This window comes from Myotis yumanensis, unplaced genomic scaffold (assembly GCF_028538775.1).
Source record: "Myotis yumanensis isolate MYYU_CA2020_CCGP unplaced genomic scaffold, mMyoYum1.0.hap1 SCAF_24, whole genome shotgun sequence".
NCBI lineage: Eukaryota > Metazoa > Chordata > Mammalia > Chiroptera > Vespertilionidae > Myotis > Myotis yumanensis.
In genome coordinates, this window is record NW_027223775.1 from 11,337,964 (window position 1) to 11,354,106 (window position 16,143).

Below are 16,143 nucleotides of genomic sequence, written 5' to 3' on the forward strand. Positions count from 1 at the left end.
CCGTGAAACGTATCATAACCCTTTTACGGGGAAAAAAGAGAGAGAGAGAGAGAGAGAGAGAGAGAGAGGAAAGGGGGGGTGGGCACTCACATTTCTCCCCCACGTCAGCCGAGTGTTAAAATCTCAGATCAACGCAGCTACTTGTAAAAGGATCCAAATGCTTTATTTCATTTTATTTATTTTTTTTTTTTTTGCTTTTTATGCCTTTTTTTTTTTTTTTTTTTTTGCCTTCGAAAGAGACAGAAGACCTATTTGTCAGCTTCCCACAGCTGCTGAACAGCTCAAGGCGGCCCGTGCGGGGAGGACAAATTGCGAGGGGTTTTTAAAACCCTCTCTCTCCTCTCTCTCTCTCTCTCTCTCTCTCTCTCTCTCTCTGTCATGTTAGACCTTTGACTAAGATTTCAACCAGGAAAAAGGGAAAGAGAGAGAAAAAAAAACAAAAAAAAAGTTAAAGGCGTCTCTTGATTTCCCCCAAGTCTTTTGGACGAGACGGAGGCGAACGGTCCAAACGGACCGAGGACGATTCTTCGGCCCACAGGTCGAGAAGGGGTCCCCCATGTGGGGTACACGCCCCACAGCGGGGGGGCAGTTTGATATTTAAGGGGTGTCCGAGAATTGAGCGATGGACAGGGAAATTGGGGGCCATTTCTTAGGGCTCCAGGCCAGCGGTCGGCAAACCCGTTCGCCAACGGAGACAAATAAATATCCACAGGGCGGCGATTGAAATCTCTTTGGGGAGCCCAGTTTTTTAAACTGAAACTATCTAGGCAGGTATGTTGTGATTCACTTAATGAGGGGGCTCCTGAGGCTGAGGAAGAGCCGCACGCCAGGGGCCAGAGAGCCGCCTGTGGCTCCCGAGCCGCAGTTGGCCCACCACGGGTCCGGGGCCTCTTGATGCATCTCAGTTCTCCGCTATTCGTCTTACTGGCCATTTTTTCACATCCCTTCGTATTATTATCATTTTTTTAAAAAACAATATCTTGGGGATTCCTCCCCCTGGGCATATCCAACCTCCTTTCGTTCTTGTATATATTTTTTTCTCTCTCTCTCTTTCGTGTTTGTCGGACGCGAGTGGATGGCCTAGTTTGGGCTTCCTTCGCGGGAATCGGGGTTCACTTTTTGGATAAGAAGAATTCTATGTCACCGGGGGGTTAGGGGTGGGGGGGGCATTGTGGATTTTATGGACGCTTGGGGGGGGCTTTGGCCTAGAAAAGTGGGGGACCACTGTATTCCGTGGATGGAATTGTGTGTGTGTGTGTGCGTGTGCGTCTCGGAGGAGAAATGTACCCACGTTGGGGGAGAGAGGAAATACGGAAAGGAAATGACCACCGATACACGGAGAAGGAACACAGACAGCCATCGGCCGAGGCCGGCCGGCCGGCCCGGTTAGGGGAGACCAGAAAATGGAGAAGGGTGTTCGGACTGGCCAGGCCTGGGTGAGGAGGCCAGCACCCACACAGGAGCTCAGGACGGCGGCCTGACGCCCCCCACAAACCCCACACACACACACCCCCACATACACAGCACCTGCCACGCACAACACCCCCAAAATGCAGGTGCGTGTGGCCATGAGCCCTGACCCTTTGGGTATGTCCTTGTCATGGGGACTGTCCCTTAGTCCCCTGCTATTGGGCGACTGACCAGGAGCCATCAAAGAATAAAAAAACACACAAAATAAATCCCCAAAAAAACCAGAAGAAGAAAAAGTTTAAAAACTGCCTGGTCTCCAAGACCCGATCTTGGAATCCGCTGTTTGGCCCGCTCGCCACAGCCTGCGAGTCCCAGAACCACCAGCTCAGCCACGGGGTCCCCTGCAGGCACCCCCACCCTGCCCCATCCATCCCACGCCATGCACCCCATTGGCACCCAATCCGGTCCACCCTGAACCCCTCCCTCCCTCCCCTTCGCTGGGCAGAGGGTCCCCCCCCTTCACCCCACCCCGCGCGCGCACCCGCACCCGCACCCGGCCAGGCTCCCAGCACGCAAGGGCGCGCCCCCACGCCCCCATAAATCCGAGACTCACCGGTCCAGAATGCACGGCTGATTTTTTTTTTTTCTCTCTCTTTTAAAATCTATCGTATTTACAGTATTGCACTTCGCTGATTTCATTGCATTTTCCCCCTCTCCGCCACCCACCCCCTAAGCTGACCCCACCCCGCGCGCGCGCCTGGAAAGAGTGTCCATGGCTGGAGACCCAGAGTCTGGAAACGTTACAATTTGTCCTCTTCTGGGAACAAGGTTACACAGTTGCACAAGGAAATCCTGAACTCGGCGCTTTGGGGGGAAGAGAGGAGGAGGGGGGGGGTGCCCACCTGAACCGGAAGGTCGGGGCCTTCCCCGCCCCCACCTTGGCGAGGTCACCAGGTGCGATGCGTTATTGCTGCCGGCTGCTGGGGGTGGGGGGGGGGGGGGGCGCGCGCGCGCACGGGGGGGGGGGCGGGGTGCACCACGGGTCCCAGCTTCGGAGGCGCCCCGTGTCCGTCCTGAAATCCGCGCGGTGTCCCGCTGCTCCTCGCTGCTCGGATGGATAGACGCAAGGATGGTCGCATCGTTGCGGACCGAGAAAATGCGCGCCTTCAGGCTTTTTGTGTGTCTGTGTTTGTGTGTGAAATAGACTCCGATGGGATCTTAATCTTCGAACAGGTGTGGATGGAGGAGGCCGCATGCACGGGGTAGAGACGCGCGCGCGCGCGCAGCGGAAAGAGAGAGAAGCGAGTCCGAGCGCCACGTGGGTCCCAGGTCCAGGGCTGGGTCGGAGGGTCTTTCAGTCACCAGGTCTCTCTCCTGCCCAGTCTCAGCGAGGGTCTGGCGGGGTCGTGCGTTCCTGGGAGGCCCCCCCTCTCCAAGCCAAACGTGGTGGGGGGGGGGTCCCCCTCTCTGGCGAGGAAGAGGAGGGAGGCCGCTGCGCCAGGGCCCGGTCCGGAGTCCGCGTGGCCGAGGGGGGCGCGCGCAGGGGGTCGAGTGCAGGACGCAGCGCGGGCGGGCGGGCGGGCGGCGGGGTGCGGGGCCCGGGCGCGGGCGCGGGCGCGAGGCGGAGGCGGGGGGCGCGCGGCGGGTCAGAGGCCCAGGGCCTCGGCGTGTTTGCGCGCCTTCAGCCGGAGGTCGGCGATGCTGGAGTTTTTGCTGTTGCTCTTGGCGGCGGCGGCCACGACGGCGGCGGCGGACGCGGACTCGGCCAGCGACGCGATGGGCAGGCCGAAGGGCGGCGGCGGGAACATCAGGTAGGGCGCGTGCGCCGCCAGGTGCGGGTGCAGGTGCGGGTGGGCGTGCGCCACGCCTTCCAGCTGCAGCTGCGCCTGGACCTGCGGGGAGGGGAGGAGGAGGGGGGGCGCGAATGGAGAAGGTTAGGATCCTGCCCAGATGGAATCCATGGGTTGCCTGCCTCTCTCCTTCTCTCTGGAGCCACCCCCCATGCCCCAGCCTGGGGACCCCCCCTACTCCTCTGGGGGACTCAGGGCTGTCGGCTCCTCACCGTGTCCATCCCACCCTGAACTGGGGAACCCACCAGATCTCCGCGCCTCCCCCCCCCCCACCCCCGTCCTGAGCGATACCCACCCTCAAGTCCTTTCCAACATTTGGGGTGTCTACAGCTGGGGCCCCCCTCTTTACCAGAGCCCCCGAATTCTCTCCTTGACTTCACAGGAGTCCCAGAATCAGGCAGAGGTCTCCCCCCCTCCACACACACACACACAACCCGTTCCCAGGGACCTCCCAAATTCGTGGGGCGCACAGCCAAATCCTCGGGCTAATTTCATCAGGGCCTCGTGGCCGACCCCACGCCGGGGGTACCAGGGAGGCGGAAGGGCCATCCTGTCTGTTCTGGGGAAGAGGAGCTGAGCTGTGAGAGGCCCACGCGAGGGAGGGGGTTTGAACCCCCATGTCTGTGCACCCCACGCCCAGCACCGTGGCCCTGGACGCTTTTTGGGACTTGGGCAGGTTAAGCCTGAAACCACGCAACTCGCCCTTCCTCCCACCCGTCGCCCCCCCCCCCCCCCGCCACATCCTCTGACCCTGCCCCCAAGCCAACACTGGTCCCCATATAACCTTGGGCCCACCCTTTGGGGCAAAACAGCTTTGCGTCGTGGCCATGCACCCCTGTCCCTCCCGCGTGCGCCCTCCCAGCCCCCACGTGGGCGCCCCAACCAGGGTGCCAAGTTGGTTTTGCACGCAAGCAAGGTAGGGCGCCAGGAGCGGCTGGGGTGGGGGGGAGGGCGCTGCGCTCTAGCGCTAGAAAAGAGGGTGCCTCCCCATGTTGCTCCAGTGCGCACACTCCCACCCCCCTCGTGGGGGCTCCAACCGGGGTGCCAAGTTGGCTTTGCGCGCGCACGCAAGGTAGGGCGCGGGGTTGGGGGGCTCTGCGCGCTCAGGACACCTCCACCATATACCCAGCTCTGGTCCCGAACCGGGCGTGGGCCTTTGGACACTGGGACCCCACGCGCCTGGCCACCCCGTGGCCGCTCCCTGTCCACGCAGGACGGGCTGCGCTCTGCGCGCTCCGGACCGTGTTCAGAGCTGGGCCAGAGGCCCGCCAACTCCGCGGGAGCAGCGCAGACACCTCTATCCTAGGCCCTTAGCGCGCGCGCGAGGGGGGTCGGGTTTGGGCGTCGACCCCGCCCTCACACCCCAGTGCCCGCCAACCCCCGCCCCGGCGGCCCCCAGGCTCCTGGCGGTGAGTATGTGGGTGGCTCCTTGGGTAGGTGGGATTTTTTTTTTCCTCCCTCCCTCGGATTTTGGTAACACGGTGCTTAGCTTTACGGCCTGGGGCTCCCCTGAAGGTGAGCCTTGGAGTTTTACAGCGTGAATTTAACGCGTGCCAACGGGTCTATAAATGCTCTTTTGTAGCAGCGGCCTCTTTTCTTGCGCGAGGGGGGGCGGGAGAAGCCGAGGGGAAGGGAGCGGGAGGCGGAGGCGGAGGCAGAGGGGCCCAGCGAGGTTTCCACCGGGGGAAGAAAAAGAAAAACCCGGCTACCTGTTGGAAAGGCATCCGCAGGGCGCCCATGTTCACGTAGGGCGCCACCCTGCAGGCGTCCAGGTGGCTGGCGGTGCCCAGGATCACGCCTGCGAAGGGAAGACAGGAGGCGTGAACGGGCCACCGCGCGCACGGGCGCGAGCGCGCGCATCTTCCCCCCGCGCGCGCGTCTGCGCCTCAGCGCGCGCCCCCGACGCCACCCGTGCGCGTGCGCTCGCGCCTACCTTTATGCATCTGGTTCTCTTGTTTGCGACACTTGGCTCTCCGGTTCTGGAACCAGACCTGAGAGGGAGGAGAGAGAGAGAGAGAGAGAGAGAGAGAGAGAGAGAGAGAGAGAGAGAATCCGGTGAGCCAGGCCCGGCCTGGAGACCAAGGGCGTCACCCCCATCCACCCTCCACCACCTCCTCGCTGCACCAGGCGCCCAGGGCGAGGCCTCTAATGGCATCTAATCCCCTGCCCTAACCACGAACTGGCTACCCCCCTTCCGTCCCCCGCTAGGGTGGGGTTCGCCAAACATTGATTTATTTTTTTAATATATTTTCATTGATTTCAGAGAGGAAGGGAGAGGGAGAGAGAGAAACATCCATGAGGAGAGAGAATGATGGACCGGCTGCCTCCTGCACGCCCCCTCCTGGTTGGGGATCGAGCCCTCAACCCGGGCGTGTGCCCTTGACCGGGAATCGAACCCAGGACCCTACAATCCACAGGCCGAGGCTCTATCCACTGAGCCACACCAGCCAGGGCTCTTTCTTTTCTAGAGAGAGTGGGAGGGAGAGGGCGAGACGGAGAGAGAAAAATCGATGTGAGAGAGACACATCGACGGGTTGCGTCCTGCACGCCCCCCCCCCACCCCCAACGACCAGGGCCTGGGAACCTGCAATCCAGTTACATACGTGCCCTTGACCGGGAATCGAACCCGGGACCCTTCAGTCCATGGGCTGATGCTCTACCCACTGAGCCACACCGGACAGGGCGAGAACCCTTCTATGTGGGCATCGCCCCTCCACCCTGTCACCCGCTGGGAGCGCCCGGGATCTTACACTTTTGGGACTTTCTCAGCCAATGAAGGGAGGAAGGGAGGGAGGGGGGCGCGCACAGGTGGATAAATAGTTCGAAATCCCCGCCTTCTCCCCCCCGCAATCAAGCTCAGAGCAAACGCCCCCGAGTCCATAAACTTCCTGGGAAGCCCAGTGAAGGCTACAGGGTCCTGCCCTGGCCGGTGTGGCTCAGTGGATAGAGCGCCAGGGCACAGGCCCGGGTTGCGGCGTGCAGGAGGCAGCCGACCCATGATTCTCTCTCATCATGGATGTTTCTCTCTCTCTCCCTCCCTCTTCCTTTCTGTCTGAATCCATACAAATGTATTTTCAGGGGCTTGGCTTCTCCAAAGACGCCTAATTCTTGGGGTGCCTGGTGGAGAGTGTGGGTGGCCCAGCTGAGTTGGCTGGTCAAAGGCAAAAATCTTCCGCCCCCAGCGCCCCAAAGCCCCCTCCCCCGCGCTGCCCAGCACCCCTCCCGCCCCCCCCCCCCCGCCCCCAAATCAGTCAACAGGAAGCCTTCAGGCGCGCAGACAAATTTGGACACCACCCGGCCCCCCTCCCCCCCCCAAAAAAAATAGTTCCCAGTTAGTTAATTCTTTTTCTAACTGGTTTCCACGCTCCCTGACCACGTCACAGGAGAACAGGACACAAAGGAATCGGCCCCTCCCTCACCCACTCTACCGGGGTGGCTGTGGGGACCCCTGCGCTGGGCGCGCGCGCGCGCGCGGGCGCACTGGCGTGCGTCCTATTCCACGCGCCCACCCCGGAGCCTCCCGGCGCCAAACCTGAGCGAAACCGGGATGTTGGCAGCACCTGAAAGCCTTTGGAATCGGAACGTTTCTGTGCGAGACTTTGAAGGAACAAGATTTCCATCCAGGCTGAGCCATCCTCGCGCCCCTGCTCCCCATCCCCACCCCACCCCATGCCCGGGTGGGAACTGGCTTTCCAGAAGTTTCCAAAATTCATGTCGCCAGGGAGGCGGGGGGGGGGGGGCAGTGGGGGAGAGAGTGTGCATGGCTCTGCTGAAATCCCCCCCAAAAAAGGACCCCCCCAACCTACTACAGTGGGGCCTTGACTTACCAGTGTCCCCACGAACGAGTTTTTTGAGATACCGGCTGTCTCTGGGATGATTTTTTTTTGCTTTGAGTTGACAGAGTAATTGGAGTTAACGAGCCCCTTCTTAACGAGCTCGGTCTTGGAACGAATTAGACTCGTAAGTCAAGGCCCCGCTGTCGTTTGTGTCCCTTCCAGTGTTTTCTGTCTGTGCCGGGTCACCCTTTTATTTCCGTGTTCGTGGCCTACCCGTGTAAATGGGCTTTGGGGAGGCCTGCGGGCACCCCACCCACCAACTGTCCGCGCCCCTGCGCCCCTGCGCCCCTGAGCCCCCTCCGTGGCCCGCTTTTGCCGCCGCCGGGCTGTTGAGCAACCTCGACACCGTTATTCCAAACCCCGTGTCCGACCCCGATACACGTCTCATCTCCATTCCCTGTATCTCTCTTTTTTTTTTCTGGAGAATTCTCTGGCTCTTTCATTTGGGGGGTTCTTTCATTTGTCTCCTCCTTGTGGCTGCCTGTTTCGGTTTGGGGAGTCTCTGAGATAGACCTGCGACGCCTCGAAACCCACAAGTTTGAAATCCCCAAATCTTGACCCATGTTTTGGGTTAACTGTCGGATGGATCGCATTCGTCCTGCCCCCCATTCCGGTGGCCTGAACATTTCCCACTGTCCATGGGGGCGCCTCCCTCTCCCGGGGGGGGGGGGGGTCCCACACCCCCCCATTCTGGGGGAGCATAAACTTAGATGAACCAGGACCCATTCCCCACGCGCGCGCGCACCCCCATCCCCCCCACGCCGCACCCCGCAAGCGCATTTTCCCCCCCAAAAAAAGCACCATCCTCGTTAAATCCAGAAAAGCCACGCTCACTTCCCCCTTCAAGGGCAGGAAAAAAAGGGGGAGGTTGCGGGGGGGAGGGGAGGGGAAGAAGGAGAGAGAGAGAGGGAAAAAAAAACACAAAAACATTATGAGGAATAAAAGTGATGAATTAGCCGAGGCGCGCCGGTCGCGCGAGCATCCATCAGACTTGGGGGTGACTCGCGATCAATTCCAATTAGTCGTGAAAATGCTAAGTAACGCGGCCGACACTGCGTTAGACACTTATTTCTTCATTTACAAGAGGGATGGGGGGGGCGCGGGGGCCGGGGGGGGGGGGGGGAGGGGGCGGTTAGGCGCGCACTCACCCATCTCCCTCCGAAAACACCCCTAATCGGATTTCCTTTTTGATTTCCATTACCGACAGTGAATAATGACATTTAATTTAGCCCCGCGCTCGCCCGCCCCGCCATCCAGCCCGAAAGATATTTGCCGGTAATTAAATTACCGCCCGGGTTCTCCCCGCTCCGCGCGCGCGCGCCCGCGCGCCACCCCCCCGGAGCGCACGGCTCATAACTTTCCATTTACAACCCTGGCTGGCAGCTGGGAGCCGGGGACAACCTTCTGAAAATAAAAGGTTAATCAGCGACAGCTTCGTTGTCGGGGCCGCAATTTATTTAGGGCAAATTCTCTCTCCCCTCCCCATCCCTCCGCCTCCCACCCCCCACGACATGGAAACGCGGGCGGGCGGGCGGCGGGGCGAGCGGGGCGCGCACGGGCTGAGCCAGGGGATGACGAGGCGCGCGCGCTGCTGGGGGTCGTGTTGTTCGCCTCCCTCACTCCCCCCCCCCCTATTTTTTTAAAAATTTCTCCCCCTGCCAACCCCCCTCCGTGACACGTTTTGCCTCAACTGATTGGCACGACCCCCGTCTGCCCTCTCGCCTTCTTCTCCGCGCGGTCCTGGTCCCCGTGGGCCCAAAGGCGCGCGGCTTTTGTGTTACGCGTTCGTTTTGTTTTTTTTTGTTTTTAATTGTTACTTACAGCCGGGACCTTGTAACTCTCCCGTCCGCCTGGCGGATGGGATGGGTAGCTGCTCACCGGGGGGGGGGGGGGGGGGTCCCCCTTTTTCTGTTAGGGCTTTGGGGAGTCCTGCGGGCACCCCACCCACCAACTGTCCGCGCCCTTGCGCCCCTGCGCCCCTGCGCCCCTGCGCCCCTGAGCCCCCTCCGTGGCCCGCTTTGGCCGCCGCCGTGCGCGCTGGCTGCGCGCTGCTGGCCGGCCTGGGAGTAATAGACTGCGGAGTGAAATAGTGCGGAATTCAATTACAAGTAATTTATTTTTATCGAAACACTACATCAAGGCCTGAGAGATATTACGGACGAGGCCGGGGCTCGGAGAGACACAGCCTCTCACCACTCACCACCACACGGGGGAAATGACGGGAGAGCTGATGTCCCCTCCGGCCAAAGTTTAATCTTTTCATTAATTTATAGGGCGCAGCCCGATTCATCTTCCCGGAGAAAGGGTGGCCGGCAAAAAATGAAAATAAAATAAAATAAAATAAAAAATAAATGCCTTCTCCCCTTGGCTGTGGCCACAGAGACACCCCCAAAAGGAAAAGGGGTCCCCAGGCCTCCTCCTCTGCCCATGGGGGGAGGAGGGGGGGTGGCACCGATGCCCAGAAGGTTCTGGAAGCCAGTAGAAGAAGATCTATTGGTCGAGTTTCATCGGAAGTCGCCCTCGCTTTCTTAAGTCCAAAAACAAACAAAAATATGGGACACGCTTGGGAGAAAAAGAAACAATATATATATACTCCAGCCGGCGTGGCTCAGTGGTTGAGCATCGAACCTAGGAACCGGGAGGGTGCCGGGTTCGATTCCAGGTCAAGAGCACAGGCCCGGGTTTTGGGGGGGCCCCATCCCCAGTGCGGGGCGCGCAGGAGGCGCCCGATCCAAGATTCTCTCTCCTTCTCTCTCCTCTTGGATGTTTCTCTCTCTCTCTCCCTTCTCCCTGCGTCTCTGAAATCAAATAAAAACATATTTTTAAAAAGAAAAAAAATGGATATATACACACTTTTTTTCGATGGGCAGGTTTTCGGGCAACACCCTCTATTTTTAAAAAAAAAAAAAAAACGCATTTGATGTTTTCGTTCCGGACACAAACATTCGGGATACGAAGTTGGGTTCCCAGGAGTGGGGACGCCGCTGCCGCCGCCGCCGCCGCCGCCGAGCCAATAAGACTGACAGCGGGTCCTTTAAAGCTGGTGGCTTCCCGGGTCGGCAAAATTAATTCCGCGTATGTAAAACCGGTCCCTGGAGGCCCCCCCCCCCCCCCCAGAATCCTGCCCTCCACTCCCGGGGCCTCCTGTCCTTCTCCGAACTGTGGCAACGGGACGGGACCCGGGGACAGACGGAAAGCCGACCTCCCCAAGGGGTGTCAGCGCTGCTTGCGCGAAGGGACAGGACCTCTGCTACTCTCCCCTCATCCATAAATTATTACTTATTAATTTCGCGTTCGCAGAGCCCCAGAAAGGCTCGCTCGCTCGCTGGGGCGCCCTCCTCCTCCTCCTCCTCCTCCTCCTCCTCCTGCTCGCACGTGCTGCGCGCACACCCAGGGCGCCTCCAACAGTGGCTCGCCAGATGGGGCACCAGGCTTCCGTCCGTCCGGTCCCCCCTCCTCCTCCCTCCTGGAGCCCCGCGAGCGAGCGCGCGGAGGCTAATCCGGCCCCGCGTGGACAGCAACCCAGCTCATCAACATGCCGCCTGTGCAAAACCCTCGCTCCCCAATCCCCCCATCTCTCTCTCTCTCTCTCTCTGTTCCCCGGAATAGAGGGAGGAGGCAGCCCAGGAGGAGGAAGAAGAGGAGGAGGAAGAGGTGGAAATGAGAAGGAAAAATGACCCAAATTCCTGGCAATCTGGACATATTAAGACAGCTTAGACACAGTAAGATAGTCTCTCTCTCTCTCTCTCTCTCTCTCTCTCTCTCTCTCGGCCAGCAGGTCAGGCAGGGCACGTGCCCTTCGTGCGCGCGAACCGTGCGCCCCCCGATGCGCGCGAGGACCTAGGGCATCCCCAAAAGGGCCTGGTTCCAGGCCGGTCCCCAGTGTCTCCGAGCTCCCTGAAGGTGTCCAGGCCCCTGGTGCGCCCCAGGGGCCCGGGGACGGTGGTGAGGCCGGCCCGGGGGGGGGGGGGGGGGGCCAACCTCCCACCGCTGTCCTACCTGCACGCGCGCCTCCGACAGCCCCAGGCGCTGGCTCAGCTCCTCGCGCATGAAGGCGTCCGGGTAGTGCGTCTCATCGAAGAGCCTCTCCAACTCGTTGAGCTGCTCCAGCGTGAAGTTGGTGCGGCTGCGCCTCTGCTTCAGCTTCGTCTGCCCGTCCTCGTCCTCCGACTTCACGTCCTCGCGCTTCTCCTTGCAGTCGTAGAGACCTGCTGGGCGGGCGGGCGGAGGAGGGCTCAGCGCTGAGGCCTCCCCGAGTCGCCACCGCCCTGGGGCGCCCGCCCGGAGTCCCCCCACCACCCCTCACCGGTGGGCGCCTCCCGGGCCCCGTGCGCCCTGGGCCCAGTCCCTCCACCACCGGTGGGCGCCTCCCGGGGCCCGTGCGCCCTGGGCCCAGTCCCTCCACCACCGGTGGGCGCCTCCCGGGGCCCGTGCGCCCTAGGCCCCCGACAGACGGGCCACGCACACACGCTTGCGCGCGCGCGGTGGACACTTTTGCGTGTGCCCCGGTGGAAACCCAAGCGTGTGCAAGCGGGGCCTCGCCGTCCACTCGCGCCCTGACGCCAACTCTGCGTCAAAGTCGATAAAAGCAACTCAAGAGGGAAGACGCGGCTATTCTGTAACAACTCAGGCCTTGGCGGGGCCGTATTTCTGATCTCCAAACGGTTCCCTTCTTTTCATTACTTTGTATCTGTTGACAGATGAAAATAGCCTCTCTCTCTCTCTTTCTCTCTCTCTCTCTCTCTCTCTCTCTCTCTCTCTCTCTCTCGTCTCGTCTCCTCAAGCGCCAGCCGAGCCCTAGGAGCCAGCCGGAGACTCCCTCCGGAACCAGGGCGCACGACCCCCCACCCTGGTCTCCGTGCATCAGGGGGTGCACCTGTGAGCACAGCCCCTCGACTTCCTGCTGTTGTCACCCTCTCTCTCTCTCTCTTTCACACATATTCTCACCCACGCGGGTCCGGAACACGCCCCAGCAGGGCGCCAAGCGTGGCCCTTTCTTATTTCCAAAAATCATGGCAGCGTCTGTGTGTGGTTGCTGGGAGGAGTGAGTTGAGGGGGGAGAGGGGAGAGTGAGGTGTGTGTTCCAAACAAGACAGTCAGCTTCTAGAAGCATTTCGCCCCGACACTTCTTGATTTTTGGAAATGGAGTCCTTTCCTGCCAGGCTCAGGGATTTAAAATCCACTCAATACTGCCCTGAGCGGCGTCCCCAAAATTTCCCTTCCCCTCCCCTCCTCCCCGCCATCCTGGGATGGCTGAGCACCTCGGTGCCCTAATTAGATGTCCCCTGAGGGCCAAGACAAGATGCTGACCTTCCGGCCCAGCCTGCATGGCTCAGAGGTTGCACATCGACCTATGAACCAGGAGGTCGCGGTTGGGTTCCCCATCAGGGCACCGGCCAGGGGTGCGGGCTCCCTCCCCAGTGAGGGGCGAGCAGGAGGCAACCGATCCATGATTCTCTCTCATCACTGGTGTTTCTCTCTCTCTCTCTCCCTTCCTCTCTGACATGAATCGTTTTGTGTGTTTTTTAAAAAAGATACTGATCTTCCGGACACTCCCCGGATTCTACCAATTCCGAAACCATCTCAAATGAGCAGCGTCAACTAATCAGGGCGGAAACTTTCAAAGGGGGGCAGAGGTGGGGAGAGGGGGTTCGGTACTTGTGTGGGGAGAGGAGAGAAGTTGGGGAGCCCCTGGCCCTCCACCACCCCCCCTCCCCCGCCAGGCCCTGAGCTGGACAGCGGACCCCCATTCTGCAACCTGCCTGGGCGCCTGCCTCCCCATTTAGGGGGGGTTCTGGCTGCTGGACGCCAACCTCCCCCTTGCATTTTATTTTCTTTAAATATATTTTTGTTACTGATTTCGGAGAGGAAGGGAGAGAGAGACAGGAACACCAACGACGAGAGAGAATCGTGGACCGGCTGCCCCCTGCTCGCCCCCCCAACATCGAGGATCGAGTCCATGGGTGGATGCTCAACCCCAACTTGCATTTAAAAAAAAAAAAAAAAACAGAAAACGGCACGTCTTTGAGAGAGAGAGAGAGAGAGAGAGAGAGCGAGCGCGCGCTCCGGGTCCCTTCCCCCGGCAGTAAAAATTCCTCCCGGAGGCGACCACATGCTCCGCGCGCTTTATGCGTCTGAACTCTGGACCTCGGAGGATGGATCCCAGCTGAGACGCCGGGGCTTTCAAAGTCCTTTCAAAGCAGCCAGGGCAGCAGCCGGCTTTGCTAAACCCACAGCTCAGCTCGGTCGGGGCCGCCGGGTTTCCCGGGGAGGGCGCCCCAGGGTGCCCTGAGCGCCTCCGTGTTGCTCCCCGAATACCAGCCTGGGGAGAGGGGGGTGGGGGCTCAGCCTGGTGGTGGGGGGTCTGCATTCCTAGCTGAGAGGGAAAAGGTGCAAGTGGGAACGTGGGTTCGGTCCAATCTCCTTTCTTCTCTCTTTCCTACGAATGCTCATTCGTGTTTCTCCTCTCGCTTTTTCGAACGAGCGGGTCTGGACAGTTGCAAAGGCGCTTGCTGCCCCGGCTCGGGGATTTCGAGTCTCGGAAGAAGTGGGGGAGCCGGTCAGGATGTCAGCCACCCCGCCCGACACCACCCCGGAGTCCAGCTCAGCCGGCGGCCCCTCTCTCTCCATCAAAGCAAAGAGTCATTATTGTATGAATTACAGAGCCAGGTGTGGGAGGCCAGGCCCGAGGCAAGGCAAGCCAGCAATTGGGGGACGGGAGGATTTGGGGGGGCTTTTTTCTACGAGGTCAAGGCCTGGAAAACGCGGCTGGGTCATGCACACGGGGGAGCCTAGGGCTTCAACGCCAAGGGGACCCCATCCAAGTCGGCCACCACAGTGTAAGGGTCCCCAAGAGCCGGAGAGAGAAGTGGGTGCTGGAGGGGGGAAAGAGGGAAGGGACCCCCTTCTAGGGAGACCCCCCACCCCTGACCTCTCTCAACATTCAAATGCCAGAAACTAGACCCCCCGTGTCCAAATTATCCAAATGGCCAGCGTCCTGTGCCTTTCCTTCCTTCCTAATAAAAATTAAACGTAGCCGCGGGTCATGAGGCAATCCTGAGAAATGTAACCAATTTGTTGCCCGTGATGGATGGCTCGCTGTCAGTTGTCTTGTTTCAGCGTTTCCCCCTCTCCCGCCCCCCAACTCCCGGGGTGGGACCCCCCGCTGTCCAGCTGGGAAACCTCTCCTAATCCTGCCTTTGCGCCCCCCTAGGACTCAACAACAGGGTAAGCCCAGAGCGCAGATCCCTCGTCTGCGAGCGGCAGGCCGGCTGCGCTCCCGCAGCCTCGGGTAAGGCCGCCGCCGCCGGGCGCCCTTCAAAGCCACAGCCAGACGCTGGCCACCTGCGGGCGCAGGAGTGTTTTTAATTTCCAGGCCTCGGCTCAGCCAGGATCCAATCTCCAGGTTCAAGGGAGCGGGTTGGGGGCAGAGGTTGTTGGGGCGGGGAGCGAGGGTGAGTTTTCCCTGAGCAAAAACTATGGAAAGATTAGGGGGAGCGGATAAGGCGACCGCGCGTTCCAACCCCGACTAACTCCGGGGTCCCGCGCGTCCCCAACGCGGCGGCCCGATTCTAGCTCCGGGGAGCCGGGGAGCCGGGGAGCCGGGGAGCGCAGGGCGCGCGGGAATGTCCGCTCCGTGCGCACTAGGGTGTCTGCATCTGAGGATGGGTGGCGGGGAGGCTAATTCTGGTTTGTAGGCGCGCCTGCCCCCTCGCCCTCTCTGATCCACCCCAACCCGGGCAAGTTCCCCCAGACGGCGGCCAGTGGCAACGCCCGCCCGGAGAAGGGAGTCCGGCCCCTGCCCAGCCTCGCTCCCCCGGCCCGGCCTGCTTCCCTCCCCGCCTCCGCGCTGGCCTCCCCCGTTTTCTTCCTCTCTAACGAATAAGCCAGATCCTTTCCATCCGAGAGCCGTGGCTGTTCGTAGGGGAAGAACTGGAGAGCGAACCCGCGGTTCCAGGAGCCGGCTCCCCGCGGTGCAGCGCGCGCGCGCGCACGGAGCGAAGGGGGCAGGCGGTGCAGGCTCCGCGGCGGCGGCAGCGAGGAGACGAGGCCCCCCCCCCCGGCCAGCTTACCTTCCGTCACCCTCCCCGCGGCGCCAAATTCCTTCAGCTTGTCCTTGTCGCTCTCCACGTGGTCTTTGAACAAATGCACCGGGCAGTGGCCGCCGGCGTCCGTTATGTCCTGCAGATTGGAGTCCGAGGCCCCCAACTCCCGGGCGCGCGCCAGTCCGCTCTCCAAAACTTCCCGGTAGGTGATCGAATCTTTCTTCCCGCCGCCGCCGCCGCCTCCGCCGCCGCCGCCGCCACCACCACCTCCGCTCTCCTTCGTCTTCTGGTCAAAAGATTTGGATACAAACGCCGTGAGTTCCTCCATCGCGGTCCAGGGGGGCCGGCGGGGGTCCGCGGGGGGCTCGGCGGGGCTGGCTGGCTGGGAGCCGGGGCTGGGGTGCGCACACCTCCCGGGGCGCGCGCGCGCGGAGACGCCGGGTCCGTGTGAGGGTAGGTCCCTCCTGCGGGTGATTTATGCTTTTCAATTGGATGTCTCACTATTTATACGCCGCTACCTCCGCCCAGCTTCCCCCCCCCCCCCCCCCCCCGCGCGCCCCTGTCGGCAGCAATTAAGACTCCGGGGCGGCGGGGCGCACGCCGAGACACGCAGTCTCTGCCCCCCCCACCCCACCCACCCACCCACCCCCCACTCCCACCTCCACTTGGGCAATTGACTTTCTTTTCATTTCATCACGGGCTGGGCGTCTGTTGCACCTTGGAGCGGAGAGGTACGCAGCGAATTTGGTGGAAGGAAGAGAGAGAGAGAGGGAGAGGGAGGGAGGGAGGGAGAGAGAGGGCGCGCGCGCGCCAGCCAGCCAGCGAGCGAGCGAGCGAGGAGGCAGCGGGCGGGCGCAGGCGTCAGCGCCCCCCAGCCCCCACCCCACCCCCTCCAAACAGGTATCCGCATTCTCTCTCTCCAGGGCTGGCGGAAACGAAACTCGAGGAGCAGTTTCAGGATTGGCGAGGAGGTCCCAGCCGGCGGGGGCCGGCCCGGGTAGG

The 16,143-nt window shown here is 61.3% G+C and overlaps 1 protein-coding gene across 2 annotated transcripts; it reads right to left on the reverse strand.

Moving 5' to 3' along the window:
* Window positions 1-3,056: 3,056 nt before the first annotated feature.
* Window positions 3,057-15,839, reverse strand: SHOX (SHOX homeobox). Of its 2 annotated transcripts, none has more exons than XM_070402705.1 (6): window positions 15,801-15,839; window positions 15,169-15,605; window positions 11,096-11,304; window positions 5,194-5,251; window positions 4,970-5,058; window positions 3,057-3,302 (listed from the first exon to the last, which is right to left on the reverse strand). In XM_070402705.1, exons 2-6 carry the CDS (start codon window positions 15,467-15,469, stop codon window positions 3,057-3,059), a joined length of 903 nt encoding a protein of 300 aa, XP_070258806.1. In that variant the 5' UTR covers window positions 15,470-15,605; window positions 15,801-15,839. The 2 variants fall into 2 exon arrangements, with proteins under 2 accessions (XP_070258806.1, XP_070258805.1); XM_070402704.1 differs by having other exon boundaries at window positions 11,096-11,307.
* Window positions 15,840-16,143: the final 304 nt, after the last annotated feature.